The sequence below is a fragment of the Tachypleus tridentatus genome, chromosome 11 (assembly GCF_004210375.1).
Source record: "Tachypleus tridentatus isolate NWPU-2018 chromosome 11, ASM421037v1, whole genome shotgun sequence".
NCBI classification, from domain to species: Eukaryota; Metazoa; Arthropoda; class Merostomata; order Xiphosura; family Limulidae; genus Tachypleus; species Tachypleus tridentatus.
In genome coordinates, this window is record NC_134835.1 from 27,782,167 (window position 1) to 27,802,779 (window position 20,613).

The 20,613-nt window shown below is 35.8% G+C and overlaps 2 protein-coding genes across 4 annotated transcripts in view; both read left to right on the plus strand.

Moving 5' to 3' along the window:
- The first annotated feature begins 178 nt into the window (after window positions 1–178).
- Window positions 179–20,613, plus strand: part of LOC143231824 (uncharacterized) — a 29,463-nt gene continuing 9,028 nt past the window's right edge. The window contains exons 1-3 of one of the 3 annotated variants that reach the window (XM_076466491.1): window positions 179–8,684; window positions 8,990–9,371; window positions 18,958–20,321. In XM_076466491.1, coding sequence (XP_076322606.1) covers window positions 8,216–8,684; window positions 8,990–9,291 — 771 coding nt within the window. In that variant the 5' untranslated portion in view covers window positions 179–8,215 and the 3' untranslated portion in view covers window positions 9,292–9,371; window positions 18,958–20,321. Of the gene's footprint in view, window positions 8,685–8,989; window positions 9,372–14,779; window positions 14,883–18,957; window positions 20,322–20,613 lie in introns of those variants that run through there. The other 2 variants (XM_076466492.1, XM_076466490.1) reach the window with 2 other exon arrangements.
- On the plus strand, window positions 14,865–20,321 carry LOC143231823 (uncharacterized). The gene is made up of 3 exons (XM_076466489.1): window positions 14,865–16,501; window positions 17,229–17,539; window positions 18,491–20,321. The coding sequence occupies exons 1-2, from the start codon at window positions 15,910–15,912 to the stop codon at window positions 17,531–17,533; spliced, it is 897 nt and encodes a 298-aa protein (XP_076322604.1). The 5' UTR covers window positions 14,865–15,909; the 3' UTR covers window positions 17,534–17,539; window positions 18,491–20,321.

Here is a 20,613-nt window from a genome sequence, read left to right on the forward strand (position 1 = left end):
TACAACATAGATATATCACAATAGAACCAAGATACATCACAATACAACAGAGATACAACATAATACAACAGAGATACATCACAATAGAACCAAGATACACCACAATACAACAGAGATACATCACAATAGAACCAAGATACACCACAATACAACAGAGATACATCACAATAGAACCATAATACAAATGAAAGAAGAAGAGTTAAAAATGGTTCTTAAATCCAAAAAGACAAATAACAAAAACCCAGTGTTCTGTTCATCTAAACACAAAAACTAATTTCTCATTTAAGAACCATTTTGTTTTCATAGTATACTGATATCAATGCTTAGATGTTATCAATGGTTTTTGCTATAAAGGGTTCTGATAACTGCTCTTGCAGTTACATTTTTAACTTAGATCTATCACAGTATATCCTATTATACCATATTGTATTCTACAACACTATTATGTGTTGTTGTTTTTTTCATGAAAAAACAGCAAGTTAAAACATTTGGTTACCTTAATAATTACTTTTACGTTTTTGTTGTCAACCTATATATTACTATCTTTCTCTATTCAAGAAATTGTTGGGCCTATTTGCTCATGAAAAACCATAAAACACGCTCTGGGCTTCAATAATTGCCTTGCAATTAGTCTTATTTTAAAATATTAATTATATTAAGTTTTTTTTTAATTTTCATCAAAGAAATTAAAACATATAATTGACTTTATTAATATATTCTCTGTTTTCCTTTTATGTAAAAACAAAGCTTTATTTTACTTTAAAACCATTTTTATTAAATGTATAAATTAATAGATGTATCTAATAAGCTATTTTTGACATATACCCCTTAGAGATCATCAAGAATTATGGTAGTTTTAAAACATTTAATTTGGATAAATTAGACATGACTTATGTATCCAGTAACAATGCTGAAACTAATTTCACGTAGTAACGTCTTTTAAAACACTGGACCTTCAGAGTAAATCTCCAGTGTATTATTTCCTTAGTGAAGCAAAACTGTTATTTGAAACTTGACATATTTGATAAACATACTTACTTGTACATACTTAGTTATACCACCCATTCTTGTACACACAGTTCACACCCCACATACACACACAGTTCACACCCCACATACACACACAGTTCACATCACACATACACACACAGTTCACATCACACATACACACACAGTTCACATCACACCCCACATACACACACAGTTCACACCCCACATACACACACACTCCACACCCCACATACACACACACAGTCACACAGTCCACACCCCACATACACACACAGTTCACACCCCACATACACACACAGTTCATATCACATAACTTCCACTCACATCATGTATTTCCCCACACCAAATGTATTTTTATTGTGTATACCACACATGTATTTATGTAATCCGTGTAGTATCTTAAGAAATGATATAAGAAAATTTGTATTTGATTACATTGTATAAGACAAGAATTTTTATCGTTCTGAAAACTCCTAGACTTTTCACAAACAAATTTAAAACAAGTAAACATATGTTTATTTTACTTGATAGGGATGAAGTATTATTATTATGTGTACATCTGTAGGTTTTCTTGAACAATATTGATAACAAAACTGTTAACAATCAGGTATATTATAATCACGTATATGTCTGTAGGTTATTTTGAACAATATTGTTAACACTTAACAATTACATACACTATGATCACAATAGTACAAAAATTGCATGTTTAGTAGTACATTGGTTATTCTAAAAATGTAAAAACTGTGATATTCGCCATTTGTTGCTTATACAGTTTGACTGGAAATTTTACTCCTAATTGTAAACTATTACATTATAAAATCATGAACTTCCTCGCCTTTTTACAAAATCACTTCCTTTTTCATATGCCTGATATTATATCTTTAAATAATACACTAATACGTACTGGTATACAAACTGTGATAAAATCTGTCGTTACATACAACTAAACAAAGAACCTTTTAATTTTTGAAAAACAGAACATATGTCAGATCATCCTGCATTATATAACTTGCTTCTATGTTAATTGAAACAATTGTGAAAAGAAACAAAGAACCAAACACGGTGAAGTGTTACTGTTTAAGGTGTGTTTAAATAAACAGTTATAAACATATGAACCTTCATGCGCTATTCACGTGAACACCTGTTGATCTAAATCGATTTCACTAAATAGTTGTACAGAAATACTTGCGCATGTCAACCTTTAGGTTAAAGTATTTCCTCACGGTTTAAACAAATATTCATTCACAGATGTCGTACGCAGATCCTGTTATATCCCCGTATTATTAATCGCCAGTATATAAATCTTTTCTTGTTCACTATATGTGGACAAACTTAGTGTGTTTTTTTCTGTATTATGGTCCTTTATTAAACATTTCAGCTACAAAACTAAATCCATATAAATAAAACAAACAGTGGTTACTTCGTAAGTGTGTGTGTTTTTTTTTTCAGTCTCACACAGATATGTATGATTAAAAAGAAAACTTCTTACCCACTTACACTTACTTGGTACATTAGAAATAATCAGATTACACACTACATACATAAATATATATCTCTAAAAACATATATTTGTATAGATGGTAAATTAAAAATTGTTACAATATAAAGAGGTCATTAGAATCCTTTTAAGTTAACAATAGTTTACAACGCTAAAATCAGGGGTTCGATTCCCCTCGGTGGGCTGAGCAGATAGCCCTATGTGGCTTTACTATAAGAAAAAAACACACAAAAACACACAGTTAACAATAGTCAGTTTTATACAACTGCTACCCATGTGTTGTTTATTGTGACGTAAAGTGTTCTACAAGAACGACACATCAGTGCTTTCTGATGATCCGTTTTTGTTTTGTCACGTTGAAATATCCCAAAAATAGGAATCACATTTTCTTACATGTTTACGAAAGAAGGTCATTGTAATAACAATTAGAAATATCTTGTAGACCACTAACAATGCAGATCCCCACACTCCGTGGAGTCTGGGGGTAAGGGGATCCAGGGGTATTTCAGTGACGTGCTCTCACACCTTAAACTGCCTCGATCAATTTTTTTCCCGAAATGTTATGATACTCGCAACTTCGTCCATTAAGAAGATTCACACGAAATGCTTAGAATTCAGTAAAAGAAAAAAATGGACATCAATTCCTGTGTGACGGGAAGGGGAGAGTGTTTTAACGCCACAATGACTTGGAATAACATTCGTGTCGTAATTTGAGATTTGTTCCACCGCGAAAATATAACATGTCGACGTCAACAAAAAAATACAGAAAAACACTGAAAAACAAACAAACAAATAGCGTAATTAACTCCACACATTGGACATACGAACTTCTATGAAGCACAACTGTTTCCTAGTGTCTTTTATTTACGACCTCGCTAATAGAATGAATAACAACTATCCCAAGAAGGGAGTAAAATACGGCTTTTTTCACACACCTCTTTACGCCTCTTGATGTAACTTACTATACTTGATATATTGTCAAAACACTTGTTTTACAATACAGCCGTTATATTATTTATGAAACGTTATAACAACATATATTAACTGTTGAAATAAACTCCAGACAGGGGAGGGGCTTTTTTGTTTGTTCTCTTCTTCATGCTTAGCGATACACATAACTCATGTTAATATATAGGTCTTAAAGTCACTGGAAAGCCCGCTAAAGTTATCTTAGTACCTGTGTTAGCATGTTTCTCCCTGGGAAACCGTGTTCATGGCTGATCAGCCAATCATAAAGAAGCGTTGAGTTTGAACTAGTGAGAGAGATGATGGAGTGGAAGCGGGGTATATATATATATATATTTTGCTGTTTAGAGAGTTTCTATTTTAATTCAATAAGTAGATCATTAGAGGGGGAAAAAGTTCGAGGGTAGAAATTTGGCACTGTAAGCGCGAGTTAGAAGTAATGAAGTCGAGTTTCCCACTCACATTTACATGTATAGGTATGACATGAAAGCTTTTGAAAATGACATCGAAATAATAGTAATTATAACACTTGTTAAAAGCGGTATTATTTCGAGAAACGATATAAGATAAATATTAAATCGTATTTATTTTATGAACAAAAATTTGCCCATTTTTTTTAACAATTATAAATCTATTACAAAGAAATTAAAATGGATTTTCATATAGCAAGTATTGTTTGCACTATTTGGTAACTAGTATTGTTTGCGCTATTTGGTAACTTAAGTAACATGGGCTTCTTCTCTTGCGATTTTGGGCTGTATGTTCATAAGTACAAATAACTTACAAAACCCTCGCTCAGTGTGCGCGTTCTTTTTCCATAACCAATGACAAAACTGCGTTTTTGTGATCCACTCGGTCCGGCCTGGCCAGGTGATTGAGGCACTCAACTCGTAATACGAGGGTTGCGGGTTCGAATCCCCGTCTCACCAAATATGATCGTCCTTTTAACCTTGGCGACGTTATAATGTGAAGGTCAATCCCACGATTGGTGGGTAAAAGAGTAGCCCAACAGTTAGCGGTTCGTGCTGATGACTAGCTGCTTTCACTCTAGACTTACACTGCTGAATTGGGATCAGCTAGCGCAGATAGCTCTCGTGTGGCTTCGCGCGAAATTCAAAACAACCAAACCAAACCGATCCACTTTTTTCCAATAATTAATCGATATTAATATTTTCACGTGTGATTATGGACCTAACTCAACACTTTTGTTTGTGCTAGAAACATTATCGTTGGCGAAAGTTTGATTTAAGTGTACACGAGTTGCACTCTGTATGTTGAAGATATAAACAAATTTTCAAATCATTAAGTCTGTTAGCAAATAACCACCTCCTCTTATTATTCCAGACAATGACAAAAAATGGGCGATTTATCTATGTATACGTCCAATAAATGGCACCACAATAAACTGATTTTTACAGTAGATAATAACAATAATTATAAGATCAATTGAAACATAAAGTTTTGTTTTTTCCTTTGCTAATTTAAGCTTAATGTGTTGAACTAAAAATACTTTGCTAATAGTTGTACCACCACCTTCATACCATTTATTTTGTCGTTGTTTTTTATTTAATGATAAGAAACCTTCATTTCTAAATGTAACCATACTCTCGCAGTAACATCACTGTATGAATTTATATACTAAACTTAGCTGCTGTAATCTTGACGCTGCGGTTCTAATTAGCATCCTGGACTAGGCCTTCGAAACTTGAGTCAGCTTCAAGGTCTGTCTTTTTTGGCTTGTACGTGGATGAAGTATTAGCAATTACGTTACAAAATGATTTCAGAATTTAATTCTCGGTCTATGTGCGAGTTTTAAAAACCAAATCGCGCGCAATTTGTACAGCATTTTGCAAGGTAATCGATCAATTCTTCTTGGTGTACTGCATTATGAAACTGGATCGGCTGGAAAATCCTTAGGCTTGCTGAGTTTGCAGATGTCATCAAGTCTTTGTAGAAGCCTTTCTATTTAGATTCTTCTGTATCAAATACATGAATATCCCCAATATCTTATAAGTAACTAAACTATTTTTTCAGGCCCGGCATAACCAGGTGGGTGAAGGCGTTCCGACTCGTAATCTGAGGAACGCGGGTTCGAATCCCGATCGCACCAAACATACTCGCCATTTCAGCCGTGGGGGCGTTATAATGTTACGGTCAATCCCACTATTCGTTGGTGAAAGAGCAGCCCAAGAATTGGCGGTGGGCAGTGATGACTAGCTGCCCTCCCTCTAGTCTTACACTGCTAAATTAGGGACAGCTAGCGCAGATAGCCCTGGTGTAACTTTGCGCGAAATTCAAAACAAAAACTAAATACCACAATAGATACAATTCAACCTTATTTTAATTCAGCTTTCGGATAACTTTACTCGTACAACAGAAATTGAATACTTAAAGTGACGTAAGAAAAAAAACTATCAGTGTTTTTTATTTAGGTTACAGAAAATAAGTTTAACTCGCAAAACATTTCTTTTCTAATGACCTGTCTTGAAAATCCTCACATAATTTTGTTCCAGTATTACTTTAACGTCTTATTCTTACAACGCCACCAACCTCAATATAGACCCTTCTTTCTCTCTGTATTTATACTTGTAAAGCATTAACATGTAATAACTATGAACTAAGAAGTAAAGAGCACGGGTGATATTGATGTTCGGTTCTTAAGACACTGTATTTCGAAACACGTTCGACTCGCTTTCTAAACGTATTTTTCAAAGGGCTAGCTTCTTTGCCTACTAGGCCTGGCATGGCCTAGCGCGTTAAGGCGTGCGCTTCGTAATCTGAGGGTCGCGGGTTCGCGCCCGAGTCGCGCCAAACATGCTCGCCCTCCCAGCCGTAGGGGCGTTATAATGTGCGGTCAATCCCGCTATTCGTTGGTAAAAGAGTAGTCCAAGAGTTGGCGGTGGGTGGTGATGACTAGCTGCCTTCCCTCTAGTCTTACACTGCTAAATTAGGGACGGCTAGTACAGATAGCCCTCGAGTAACTTTGTGCGAAATTCCAAAACAAACAAACAAACAAATCTTTGCCTATTACGGTATCGAAACCCGGTTTTCAGGCTATTGCTATTGCTATTGTTTCAAGCACTGAGTCAACCCGGTTTGCTCTTTGAGTCATAGAGTGGTGTTCTATGAATATAAATCCAATTTTTGAGAACCCTAAAATTGCATCACAGTAATTATTTGGTATGTTATTGATATAGTAGGGCACAAACAAATCGTTCCTATTACCAAATATAAACATTAATTGTTTTCAGTAAGCTTTATCCACAGAGGGAGAGAAGAGAAAAAAATCGTTTTACATCTAGAGTGCTCTGTAGTGGTTCACTAAAGTGAAAGAAAGAAGGAAAAAAAAAAGGCTTAACATACCATGTGGATCGTCTTTCTTGTTACAACTGTTTGGGACGAAAATGAATAGCATTGTTGTTAAGCATCCTTGGCTGAAATCCAAACACAAATATAAAATTATGACCGTCACGTGTTGTAGCTACATTACAATGTCAGATGTCATCTCAAATTCTAGCAATGTACGTTCATTTAAATGTTATTATTGTACTGGAAATACAGCGAAAATGCAATTTTATTATGAATTGTATTATTGATTAAGGGCTTAATAGACAAAAAAAAATTCATTAAATAATTATTTGAAGTTACCTTGCCATCATTCACTGACCACAATCACGCACCAGTTTTCACACATAACTTTTAACAAAATATGTAATGCTTTTTAAATACAAGAATATAGAAATGGTTCGTTTGTTTTGTTTTTAAATTTCGCACACAACTGCACGAGGGCTATCTGCGCCAGCCGTCCCTAATTTAGCAGTATAAGAGGGAAAGCAGTTAGTCATCACTGCCCACCGCCAACTCTTGGACTACTTTTTTACCAATGAACAGTGGGATTAATCGTTGAATTATAACGTCCCCACGGCTGAAAGGGCGAGCATGTTTGGATGGTGTTTGGTAAGAGACGTAAATAATAAATGATATTAATATTAGCAAAAGAAGTAAAGTATCAATATAAGAGAATGAAGTTAAGCCTTGTTTGCTTGAATTTCGCGGAAAACTACACAAGGACTATCCGTAATAGTCGTCCCTAATTTAGCAGTGTAAGATTAGAGGGAAGACAGGTAGTCATCACTACCCACTGCCAACTGTTCGGCTACTCTTTTATCAATGAATAGTGGGATTAATCGAAACATTATAACTGCTCCACGACTGAAAAGGCGAGCATGTTTGATGCGGATTCGATCCCGCGACCTTCAGATTACGAGACGAGTGGCCTGATCATCTGGTTATGTGAAGCCTGAAGTTAAGATAATTAACTTATTTGTTAGGTAAGCACAGATTTCAAGATTGTGACATATTTTAAAATATATAAAGAAAAACAAAATTAGCATACATCAATTACATGTGCGACTAAAATATGCTTTTCCTTTTCATCACGATCCCTTTGTTCACTCTACATATCGTTGAGTTGAGGCTCAAACAGGTGTCCCATCTTGAACGTTTAAAAATATCTCCAAAGTTCATTGATTCATATCTCACAGGCCCTGAGACGGCCATGAAGCTCAGCACACGAGAAGTTAGTTTACTGAGTGACAGCGGTCATCTCTGGGACATCATTGGCCAACGCCAGTCACGTGACACTTTTTTCGCTGAATATCATTATGGTCTGGACGTTAGGGTCGCGGGTGCAAGGGGGAACCCAAATCATTTGTCGCTCGCATCTTAACCTTCATTATGAGTTCGTATTTCGGTGAAATTTCGTCCAATAATTGGCCAAACAATAATCAGAATATTTTTTTAGTGCAAAATTCTAAATGCAGCTCGAATTTCAGTGATACTAATATCCACCAATATGCCCCAACAGCATCTTATTGTACACGCTACCCATCAGATTACGGAAGAATAGACGTGCCAAATATTCCGGCAAAAACTCCCTCATATGACCAAAGCCCAGGAGCATGTGACGTAATACAGAATTTTTATCCGGGTGTTCTACCGTCCCGTCCCGAATCAACTTCTTTCTCAGTTGAAGAACGAGAGTTTACCAGCTGTAAGTTAACATTCCCTCCTCCAAGCAATCCTGCTTTAGAAACAACACCCACCGTAACCCCCCAGAGCTACGACGGCAGACTTCGAGATTCGCCTCAGACAACTTACTCAGGAGTCAAGCCTAACTTTTATCCTTGGATGAAATCGTACACAGGTCAGTATGTATAGTTTATTCAGCGATATGTTTAAAAAACCATCTCTTTTTTTTTTTCAAACAACTCGCATCTGTAAACTCACTAGCTCAGACAACCATAAAACACTCTCACGTGAAACCTCGCGATTCGCGTGATCAATGAATTTTTTTTTTTTCTAACTAACTCCGCTCATCAAAACGGTTACGTGTACATGTTAAGGGTTAATTCGATATACATGTTGAAAGTTGAAAGATCTTATAATAACCTTTAAACAGAAAACATTTTAGGGGTAATTTAAATTATTAGTATTATCTTTTATCATCAGATTCTGGTCAAGCACCAAAGAGGACTCGACAGACGTACACTCGCTATCAAACTCTTGAGTTGGAGAAAGAGTTCCATTTTAATAAGTATTTGACCAGACGACGAAGAACAGAAATAGCTCACACTTTAGGCCTAACCGAGCGACAGATCAAAATCTGGTTTCAAAACCGAAGAATGAAGCAAAAAAAGGAAAATACAGTTCAATTTCTCGAAAATCAAGAAAGCGGAAATCTATACTCTGGAAGTGACACCAAAGAAAGTCTGTTGCACGAGGAAGATCCACAGTCACCTGTGGCTATGTAAGACAAAGTTATTCTTCGCTCCACTAGAGACCCCTACATTAAAACTTGAATTATCAAGAATAAAATCATCGAAAGTTAAAGGTATCTATATCTTTAATGTTGAACTTAAGCTAAACAGATTACAAATGTAATGCAGCGTAGATAGAAAACAGGCTTGGAAGTAACCACTGAGTTTATTCTCTGACAGTTCGTTTCCGAGACAACTGCGATAAATTTATTACATGTCATCGAAAGGGTTTCATTCATTTTACACTGATTGTTTGGGTTAAAAGCCTCTGAGATTCTAGTGAGAGAAAACGGACAGTTTAGGACCACTAAAAGCAGGGGGGGGGAGACCTCCACCTCCGGCGAATTGTACTCTTTCAGTCAGCTTTACAGTAGGACGAGTTCAGGTGTAAGTAGTTTTATAACTCCTGGGTTGAAAGTGACGGTTTTACCACAGGACAAATTCAGTACTTTTCGTTTGGATTCAAGTGCACTATACTGGAAATCAGTCATTCCATATTGTGCACAAACCTACCTTAGTGAGACGTCCTGAAACTAAGTGGCTGTCCTTTAATTTGTGAACATACGCCCTGTATTAATCGACTATCTTTTAATTTCAGGCTATCCTAGAGCGTATTAATACATCAGAGTTTTGCAGCTCCAAAACATAAATGTTTCTTTTTTTTACATAATTATTAATGTTAACGTTCGCTTGAAATTTTTAACTTAAACAAGAAAGAAAAAACTGCGTGGACATCAGTTTATGTCCTTTAAAACTGTTTCTAACAATCTTTGGAAATGTTAAATTATATCAACCACAGGTCAAACAAGACCGTGATTCCGCCAATAACGACAGCAGCTGCGTTACTTCCCGCTTTTGCCGCCGAAGAAGTGACAGAAGGCGCGCTGACAAAGATCGTGTTAGCTCGCCTGTTTTGTCTTATTTCATAGGCATGTTAGTCTACTTTATACATTTGTTTGTTTATCTAAATATTATTTAACTGAATCTAGTACAAGTGTATCTTGTCAGCAACCTTTACAGTCAAGTGTTTCACGGGGAACTAAGACGTGTTGCACCTATTGTAGGCCTAATTTGCTCTAAACTGCAGAAGATCATAAATGAAATTAACATTTAAAGTTTGAGAAATAACCTTGATATGTGGTGCCTAATACGTGTGGAATCAGATGAACTACATGTGGGTTTAAAACGCAGGAATATATTAAAACTAAGCTCACATACACACACACGCTAACAAGAATAAATATGTGACTCGACGCGCAGTTTGACAACGAATTTTGTTGTATATTTAAAGTTCGGAGTGAACTCCGCCAGTTCAGTTTTGTAGTTTCACATGTACGGTGAAGTGAAGAACAGGAAACCCTTTCGATTATACGAATGATAAAACCAACACAGTCTATTTCGTTACACGTGGGTGCCAATAAGTTGCAGAGAACCATGCCAAAATGGCCGATCAATCGGTCTGAGCCTGTCTACCTTCTCTAACGTAGCAGCTCCTTCTCAGATCTCAGGAATTTTTTGCAAGTAAAAGTCATATAGCTCACTAGATTCAGTGACTAAGTGTGTACATATTATATATATAAATGTATGTTAAATATCTATAGAAGTTTTGTTGTATACATTTGCATTTTCATATAAGATCTTTGTATGTCAGAGCAAAATTTGTGATCCATATATATATCAAGATATAGCTCTGATGGTCTTGTGATAAATATTTACGTATATAGACTGGTCGCCTCTATTTGTGATACAACACTAGGGAGTTAGATACGGGTATTTAACAAACGACTTTTATTTTATGACTATTTTAATTTGTCTTTCATGACTATCATGAGAAGCAACACGACTGCCGTTCACATGAACAGGTATGTCAGCTGTTACTTTTGTAATTTACGACAAACGTTTGAAAGAACGAGGTAACGCATTTATATGTATGTAAATATAATATATATATATATATATTACTTTTAACGTTATTGTGATCCGTAAAGGTTGTGTTCTGCACTATTTAAAAACGAATTTTATTTTTTATCGTATCAGGATCAGTGATATTTATAATAACTTAATCCTTAAATATAACAAACAGTGTTATGAAGTGTGTCCGATTTTTTAGTGTGTATGTTTCTACATATGAAAGTCGAATGTGATGTGGTATTGCAACTATATATATATATATATAACCAAGAAAATCACGATATTGCAATGTGTAAGTCCTGTAATAGTGTCTTTCTTGGATAAATAAACTAATGGAAGGAAATTCTAAGTTTCATAATTGGTGGTATGAATACTTGTAGTTCTGACACGTAACTTGTCAGCCTTGTTGTTAAGTGTTAATAAGGTAATCGTTTATGTGTGTCTTTAATCAGAATTAAACACTTTCAAACCGATTTACGTCCGAGACGTATCCTGTCAGTAAACACTTGTTGTTAAGTGTTAATAAGATAATCGTTTACGTGTGTCTTTACCTGGAATTAGAAACTTCTTTCAAATAGTTTTACCTTGATTCAGTTAATTAATCAAACCAAAAAATATAAGCCTAGGCTGGAGTTTGTTTGTTTTTTTGTGAGTGTTAACCTTGACTTTGGATACTGAAATCAATACGTCACCACCACGAATGAAATTAAAAGTTTACGTACATAAATAAAGAACTAGTTACTGTGTAGAGATGACAGTTGGAGTTATTATAAACGATCATTATACAAGGATGTTTTACAGCACATATATTTAGTGAGAACATGAAATAAGAAACAACTACCTTATTATACTTACATTTATTGAGTTTTTTTCCATGAACAAAAAAATGCAATAACAATTAATTAATATTTGAAGACTGGAATGTTTGGAAGAGATAAACAGAAGATAAACAGAGGATAAACGTAATAAAAATATTCATTTCCATATAGGCCTTTTATTCTCGCACGTTTTTGTATCAGTGTTTGTTTTCATTTTTCGCAGTAAATTCAAAGCAAGTGTTTATGATATACATTCACGTCTACTGAACACATATGTCTAGCAGAATGTAATGAACTGTCAGTCAAATTTCTGAATTATTATATTTGTACATTTGTTTCAAAGCAATCTTTCTTTAATGTTTACACCATAAGTTTTTAATATTTTCTTCGACGTCGTGCGATAAAGTTACAACAATGAAAATATCACGACTTGAATCGCTCACATTACAGACTGAACTATAAACAGTGGCTCTAAACGCGTTATGGGTTACCCTTTGCTTCTTTGTACAAAATTACAAATCATATTAGATTTTTTGGGCGAACCCAACATGATTGACTTGACATATAAATAGTTTTTAGTTTTCAGACTTTGCAGAATCGTTTTGTAAATAATCAGTTCTGTTGTATACGTTCGCACGTTTCCATATTATTATCTCTTCTTGTGCTTGACGTTTCAAGGTGTACCCCTAGTGTGCTTTCACTTCCAGTAGCTGAAAAACGTTCTTGAACCAGCTCGAAAAACTAGTCGCCATCTTTGTTTACATTCACATCAACTTATGGCGTCGTGTGCCTTAACGCAAGCGCAGAAAAATGGCGTCTCCTTATAAAAAGGAGGGACTGTCTATTTAGTTGACATTAGGAAACGAAACTATGCATAATTGTGTAAGTGGAACCACATAGAGAATCGTCCAAACACCTGAATACCATAACTGAATGGACTGTTAAAGCAATACGCATCTTCTTCTGTAAAGTAATGTAGAGAACTGAAACGGTGGGATATTTTAACGGTGGGATATTTTAATCACGGGCAAGAATGGAAACAAATGTATACGAAATGCGATATTCAGATAAAACAATTATACCATACAAAAACTGTTAAGATCTAAACTTCGCCAGAGTTGCAGTGAAAAAGATGTTGACGACAAGTGAATATTGAGTAGGCCTAACTGACTGTTTCTCAGATTTTATCTGTATTTCAATGCTGTCTAGGTAAAGGGAGGACTTTAATATAAAAAAAACAATAGTTTAAATAAACGAAACTAGGTATTTTGAATTGTATATATCTAAGTACGACGTAAAATAACGAATTTTTGAAATAAGTATAAAATGAGACTGCTAATATACAATGCAGGATAATAGTGTAGGAAAATTTAAGGCTATGTTAATGATATAATGTTATTACTAAATACAGGGTAATGTTCACACGCACATAAACACACAAACTGAGTTAATACATTATGCAATAAAAAGAAAATGAGTGCAAAAACATATCTCCAAATTAACAAAACTGACAGATATAATTACCTAGCCTTCTTTATCGATGTTTCTAATGCACTGGATATTTCGTTGTTTGAAATATAAAATAGAAACACACATGTATTTAAACACGAAAGTTTAGTCACTCTTAACCCTAAACACAGATGAAGAGAAGCCTCCAGTTTATCACCTATTACTTGTTTTCAAATATTGGACATTGCTTCTTAATTGTTCATTAAGCCTAAAACACAGTTAATTCATTTTTACTCCATTGTAATTCATAAACAGCTGTCTTGGTTTGAATCTTAAGAAAGGCACGCACACGTTACTTGTTGGTAAACAACGAACACAATAAACAAACATATATATGACACGTTTGTAAACAACGAACACAATAAACAAACATACATATGACACGTTTGTAAACAATGAACACAAAGAAACACGCGTACGCGTTACCCTTTGGTAAAAAAAAAGTGAACACGCGTACACATTACCTGTTGGTACACAATATGTACCATAAATAAAGTAAACGTTCATATTACCTGTTGGCAAACAACATTATGCTGACATATCGCCATATTTGCTGTATAATAACATCTGGTTACACGAGCTTTTTTGGGGGGTCATTACATTTAGATACATTTTGCTTTGTCAGACTGTGAGGCCAGTAAACATCCCTTCTTTCCATAAATCCTAGGCATTTCTGTGTAGTGACTTCTATTTAAATGAAATGTCCTTATTGAGCAAAGAATTAATCACATAGCAAACAGAGGAGTGATAGATAAAACCCCTGGTGGTAACCTGAGTAAATCTGTTTTTAAATAAAGTGTCAGCATCTCGTCCTAAAGTAGAAATTTTGTTACGTGCTCTAACCTCACCCATAACTTTATTAATTAATAAACATTTGTGCTAATTAACAGACGTGATGTCAACACAAAACCCACATATTTTCGCCAATGTTACGTGTACTTGCTGTGTGTGTAGAAGGGTAACTCTGAAGTATGTGCTATTGGCGCCGCGAATGAAGGAGGGAGAACTGGGCAAGTCGTTTACTGTCGTGCTCGAATGGCAGAAAACCTTCGACTGTGGCTCTTGTGGCACTTCATCTGTTTCTGTTGTCTCTGACGTGGGACTGTAATAAATAATTCATGTGCTGAGTGGAAGAAGCTGCTATCGTAGAAATCCACCTTCGAATAGAACTCTTAAAGACACATATTTGGGTTGTCACGTGTGCTGGAGCCAAGAAATGTAAACGTGTTGTGTTTTTTTTTCAGCTTGGGCTAGATCTTGATCATGCGTATTCCGGACATCTCTCATACTCTCGTTCCTGGGACCTAAAGACGAATGAGAAAAGGACTGGGAAGAGATAGTTGGAGAATGCTGGCAGATATTAATTGAGGGGGAAGAAATTATAATGTGGTTCCTGCGTTTCAGAATGTTCTAAGCGTCTCATTCGCCCAGAAAGGTATCGATCACGAAAGAAAATGAGCAGTAGGAAAAGGCTGGATGTCTGAGAACTGGCAGTCCCCAAGCATATCGAACCTAGCCTTTGGAAACTTGGAGCACGTTATCAGGCGTGCAACACGCGGCCCCTGCCAGAGTGAGGCCCGTGCCTGTAGAGATACACACACAGCACACAGAGAAACTGCCAGTCACGCATGTGACCACGAAGACTGACAAAAGTGTCTATAAACCAACGATTCTAGTACTCTTACAGTCATCCTCGACTGGACGCGCAGGGGACATCTTCTCTGATATCTAAAGTGGTTGTCTATATCAAAGAAGACCAAAACACCTGCAGTTTTAAGATTTTACACCAATCTGACTATAGCTTCGGCTGCTCAGTTCCTGTCAGTGCTGTTAAAATTACTACTGGTAAGTTTCCACCCAGTAGTTGAAGTTGCTCTCCACTAAAACACAAGAGACCTCTGACACTATCTGTATAACTTCCAGTAATTAAGTTATATCTCAAAAAACGAGCGTAGCTGTCGGGTTTGATCTACCTAACTTGAACAGTAGCTTTAACATAAATCATTTTCTCAGTTGGGTATATTTAAAGACTCGCTCGGTTTGGTTTCGAACTAGACTACTTAACACGACCCCTGAAACATAAATTTCAGGCCCTTTGAAAGATATAAAAAACAGAGAGAGTGGTGCCATAATTAAAACCTGTAAACTATAAACGGTTTAGTAAAACCCCTTGATAACGTACTTATTCTTTAACTTATGCAAGGTTCGGATTGGTTATTGAGAGTCACGTGGGTAGTAGGGAGTGCCATATTTGGAATAATGGTCTATTAAAAGTGTGTCAGAGGTTTCCTGGAGTGCAATACCGCCATAATTCATCAAAATTGCGTGGAATATTGGACACAATTATTTTTGTACTACAAATCACGGCGAGCAGATGAGCTCGTATCAGTTTGTCAACTCGCTAAGCTCGTGTTACGGCCAGCGAACACAGGAGACGCCGGCCCAGGACTATTACACCCCTCAGGTGCCGGCTTATAGCAGTTGTTACAGCGGTCCAGCGTCTCCTGTCCAGCAGTATGGGCCTTATTCTCAACCTACAGTTCCACACCTGCAGAATGGGGATCACACGCATTATAATAGTTGCAGTCAGCGTCTAAGTCACCCCAACCCCAGCCCGAGTCCGACACCATCAGTAACACCGGTACCGAGCTGCAAATATGCAGAACCCAGTTCGGCATCGCCACAAGACTTAAGTACGACTTCCAGTTCGCAGCAGCCGGCTTCTATCAGCCCCAAGCCGCGGAGCTCACCACAACCTCCGCCGCAATCAGCAAGTGGACACCAGCAGTCTCAGTCACAGGGACAACAACAGCAACAGCACACTTCTCAATCACCACAAAATCAGCCGAGTCAACCAGCTCAAAATCAACCAACTCAACAAACGCAGAGCAACCAACAGAAGGGGAGCGACTCCTCAAATCAGCCTCTCATCTACCCGTGGATGAAGAAATCCCACGTCGGGCAGAGTAAGTACATTGGAATATTCGTTTCAAAATTAAAACATCTTATTATAATCATCTTTACATGCAGGTGCCAAAAATACTCTCTCTCTCTTCCTCATGATTCTACAGCTCTCAGTGAAGGCAGGATGTGAGCTGTCAGGCGCTCTGCAGCTACTTTTCAATGTACAGGACTGCAGTAAATATTCCACGGCCATGTGCTGTCAAGCTAGATTTCTCCTCCCTTTACCCATAAAACGCGCCACGTTAGTCCTATAAAACTTTCCGCAAAGCCATAATTTTGTCTCTTTCTAGACCCAAAGCAAAGCGCTCAGCTTACATTGAACGAGATCCGAGCCATAAAAGCAAACGAGCTTTACAATGCTCAGCCCAGTTGGAAAGAGCGTTAGACAGTTTTATGGCGCTATAAAACCTCGCAGGAAATATGGAGTGCAGAACTCGGTTAGCAAGAGTTGCTGCATTAGAGATAGTGAGAAATTCGTCACTAGAGGGAGGGAATGTTTTCTACTGGTTTTATTGTCTAATGTAGAGATTCACGATTTAGTAATACTCTTAAAATGTACGTAATATTACTTATTAGGTGTGTGCATTTTAATGTGTGTTTTTTATCCACAACGTTTACATTGGTTTAAAAGGACGATGTATTTTTATATATTTAGAAGTTAAATTAATAAAAAAAATTCAGAGAAGAAGTCCTAATGGAATAATTTTCATAATATTTATTTTTGTCTAGACGGGGTGAATGCGATGGGCGAAACGAAACGTCAGAGAACATCTTACACCCGTTATCAAACTCTGGAGTTGGAAAAAGAGTTTCATTTTAATCGTTATTTGACTCGACGTAGAAGAATAGAGATCGCCCACGCCCTCTGTCTGAGTGAAAGGCAGATCAAAATCTGGTTCCAGAATCGGAGAATGAAGTGGAAGAAAGAACATAAAATGGCCAACACGGTTCCACCTCCGATACCACACCATCAGGTTATGGTTAATACGGTTCACGGCTTTAGAGAATACACCTATAGTAACAGTGTTTATTAAACATTTGTAAGTTCATCATGGATGTCTTTGTGTTACGGAAAATTAATAGATTGAAAAAAAAAAAGTACATATTATGTACAACTTTCAATTGTGTAACGTGTAAAAGATTTATTAGAGAAAATTCCACATTCTGTTTCGGTACAAACTACATTATTGTTGTTTTACCACGTGTTTAAAGTTTATAAGACACATTAACGACATTTATAATTCCAGGGCATTTCTTTATTACGACGACCTTCTGTTCATGGACTTTGGTGAAAAACAGTTGTATTTTTAATATTTCATAATTAATTAGATAAACTACTTCCGCATTTCAGTTTTTCTACAAATATTTAATTATTTAAAATCGAATTGTATCTACTATTGTCTCTTAGTTTTCGAAACGCCATAGTTATCTGCTTTACTTAGTTTTGGTTAACAACTTACGGTTATCAGACGTAACTGGAAACTGTTTGTAACACTCTTTTGAAAGACGCTTACTGTATCGAATGTAAGGAATCAGAGTTTTATCTTTGCCTAATGTAATGGATACCAATATTACTAAGAAAATACTGAAATCAAAACTCGCGCTTTTAAGAGATATGCGAGAAAGATATAATAGATAAACCGTGCTATATTTACTTTTGCACATTGCTCTAATGAAGATATTATATTTACAAGATATAAATCTCACATTGACATCAGCTAATCTCAGTAATTAAACCTATAAGTAGAGCTTTTGTGTGTGCATATATATGCGCAACAAGCAATAAACACACGACTTTTAGGATGGCATACTACGAAATAAGCTCAACATAGTATAAAGCGAGAATAGATGTTATGATAACATTATTTCTAGAACTAAATACATTGGTATAGAGTTTATAGCTGTCTTTCACTGTAAAATAATTAGATTCTTTTCATGTCATTATAAACTTAATAGTTTGAAACTTAACCCTAATTCTTCCTATATTTTAGACGTTTGCCTGATCCCCATATCTGCTGACCCATAGAGTGGATTTCACCCTAGAAGTTTTGTACAGTTTGTGAAGAGCTACCTATGAGGTTAAACACCATCAAATTACTCATAAATATATGCGGAATATAAAAATATATAATCTTTTTTTTTTCTTCTTTTGCTTATTTATAATGTTATAAATCTGGCCCCGTCTGTTGTTTTTGACCCTAAGTAAGTCTGTTGAATCATTGTTGTCAGACACAGGTAGCCGTGGACACAGCTTTGTTCTCATGTCATCAAAATTTCATCGGAATTCATGTTTATCATGTTTACTTTGTTTGTCCATAGTGAGCTGTAGCATTGCCTCGAAGTCTCATGTGGTAATTTATTATTTGTCTCTTCTGAACAGTTCTTTGTTTGTTTGTTTTCTTAAAAATCGAAAAACCAGAACCATGTATTAAAATTTTCAGTTGAATTGCATTTACAGTAGAAGAGATATTACGTCTTTGAAAGAAAACCTGCCTGATGAAACTCGAAAGACTTTTTGGAAGAAGATGAGACTTCTGTATAACGTCAACAAGAAGGAAAAAAAGGCCTTCATTTTAAAATGAAGGTTGAAGAACGTTACTGAATACCAATCGTACTTTAAGAATATGAAGTGTATAATAGTAAAGTGTGACAGTCAGAAACGATATACTAAAACGTTAAGACTAACATGTAGGAAAACATGAGACGTATGTCATATCTCTTTAAATAAGTATATATAAATATAAATAAATAATTATATATATACCGACATTGTAGTCAGTTTAAATTATTGGTGTAACAACTACATCTTAATGTGTGAAACTTTTATCCCCTATAGATAATTACTTCTATTCAACGTATCGTGTGCGCATGAGTGTGTGTGTGTGTTTGAAGCGTGCACGTGCATATCTCAGGGCTGTGTGAATATATATGATGCTAATATCTTCTTACCATTTTGTAGGCATGTCTGAAAAGTTACTTAGACATATGAAAGTGATTAAAACGTTTGTTGTGATACAGCTTCGTTTGTGTCTGTGGCGTGTCCCCTAGCGATGGGACGCGAAACTCCACTCTTAGATAATCGCTGTAACGCTTGTATTGTTAGTAGAAAATGATTGATTTATTACTAGGTACCCAGTCTTAATAATCTGTAGTGTTGTTCTCGGTGAGATACGTACCGTCTGTAACGTTTAAGAACAGCCTGTTACAATAATCTAGAATTTTCTGGATATTTTGGAGTACAAATGGCTGGATTTGTGTTATCCAGCCAATAACTTTCTATCATTCCGTTATTGTGACGCAGGAATAAAAAAAAAACAAAAACGCTTGAACCTAAACCTAAACCAGAAATCGTGTAACATAGTTACTTCAGGTTTTTGTTCTTTGTTTATTTGTTTTATTATTAACAGCTGAGCATCTTTTATCAAACGTTTGACGAATCTTCGTATTCGGGTTTGTGCAATCTGTTTGACCCGTTTACGTTTTGTACAGTTTAACAATGATGTGAATATACGTTTTGTTTGTACACATGTTTAATTTTTTCGTCTTATTGAGAGACAAAAAAATGCTCATTTGATGAATTATAGTAATAATGTGTTGTTGTTGTTTTTTTCTTTTAGCTGTTTTAGTTTTTGTTGTTGTTTTTAAATCGTGCCAGACTCTCTTCGTGAAGTTAACTATGTAAATAATGTAAAGGTGAAAACCCTAAAGAGTATTATTGTGACGTAACTCTGTCCACAGGGGCGTGGACTTCGTTTTCTGTAGGCCTATCTCATAGCTTAGTTCATACACTTGTCATGTTGAACAATAAATATTATGAGCCATTTTCTGTTGTTTACTGAATGATTTCACGTCTCGTATAACAAATGGAAAACAAGAAACAAACACAACAAAAAAAATGGATCTCAAACACTTACCTTTTATATATACACTTTGCAGTCAGTAATCGGTTAATTTGATAACTTTGTTTAAGATAACGTTAAAAAACCGATAACGATCGTAAAATTCAAATGAATAAAAACGTGAGGAAACCACAAAAGCTTCATACATTTTGTAAGTTAAACAAAAAGTTAGGGTCACCATGGAAACCCACTGTAACTGTACGAAAAGTTAAGGT

Excerpts from the sequence above, each read along its gene's own strand:
- LOC143231823 (XM_076466489.1), top strand. The coding sequence starts at position 15,910 with ATGAGCTCGTATCAGTTTGTCAACTCGCTAAGCTCGTGTTACGGCCAG. Across the intron at positions 16,502-17,228 it reads GAAATCCCACGTCGGGCAGA|ACGGGGTGAATGCGATGGGC; the intron begins GTAAGTACATTG and ends ATTTTTGTCTAG.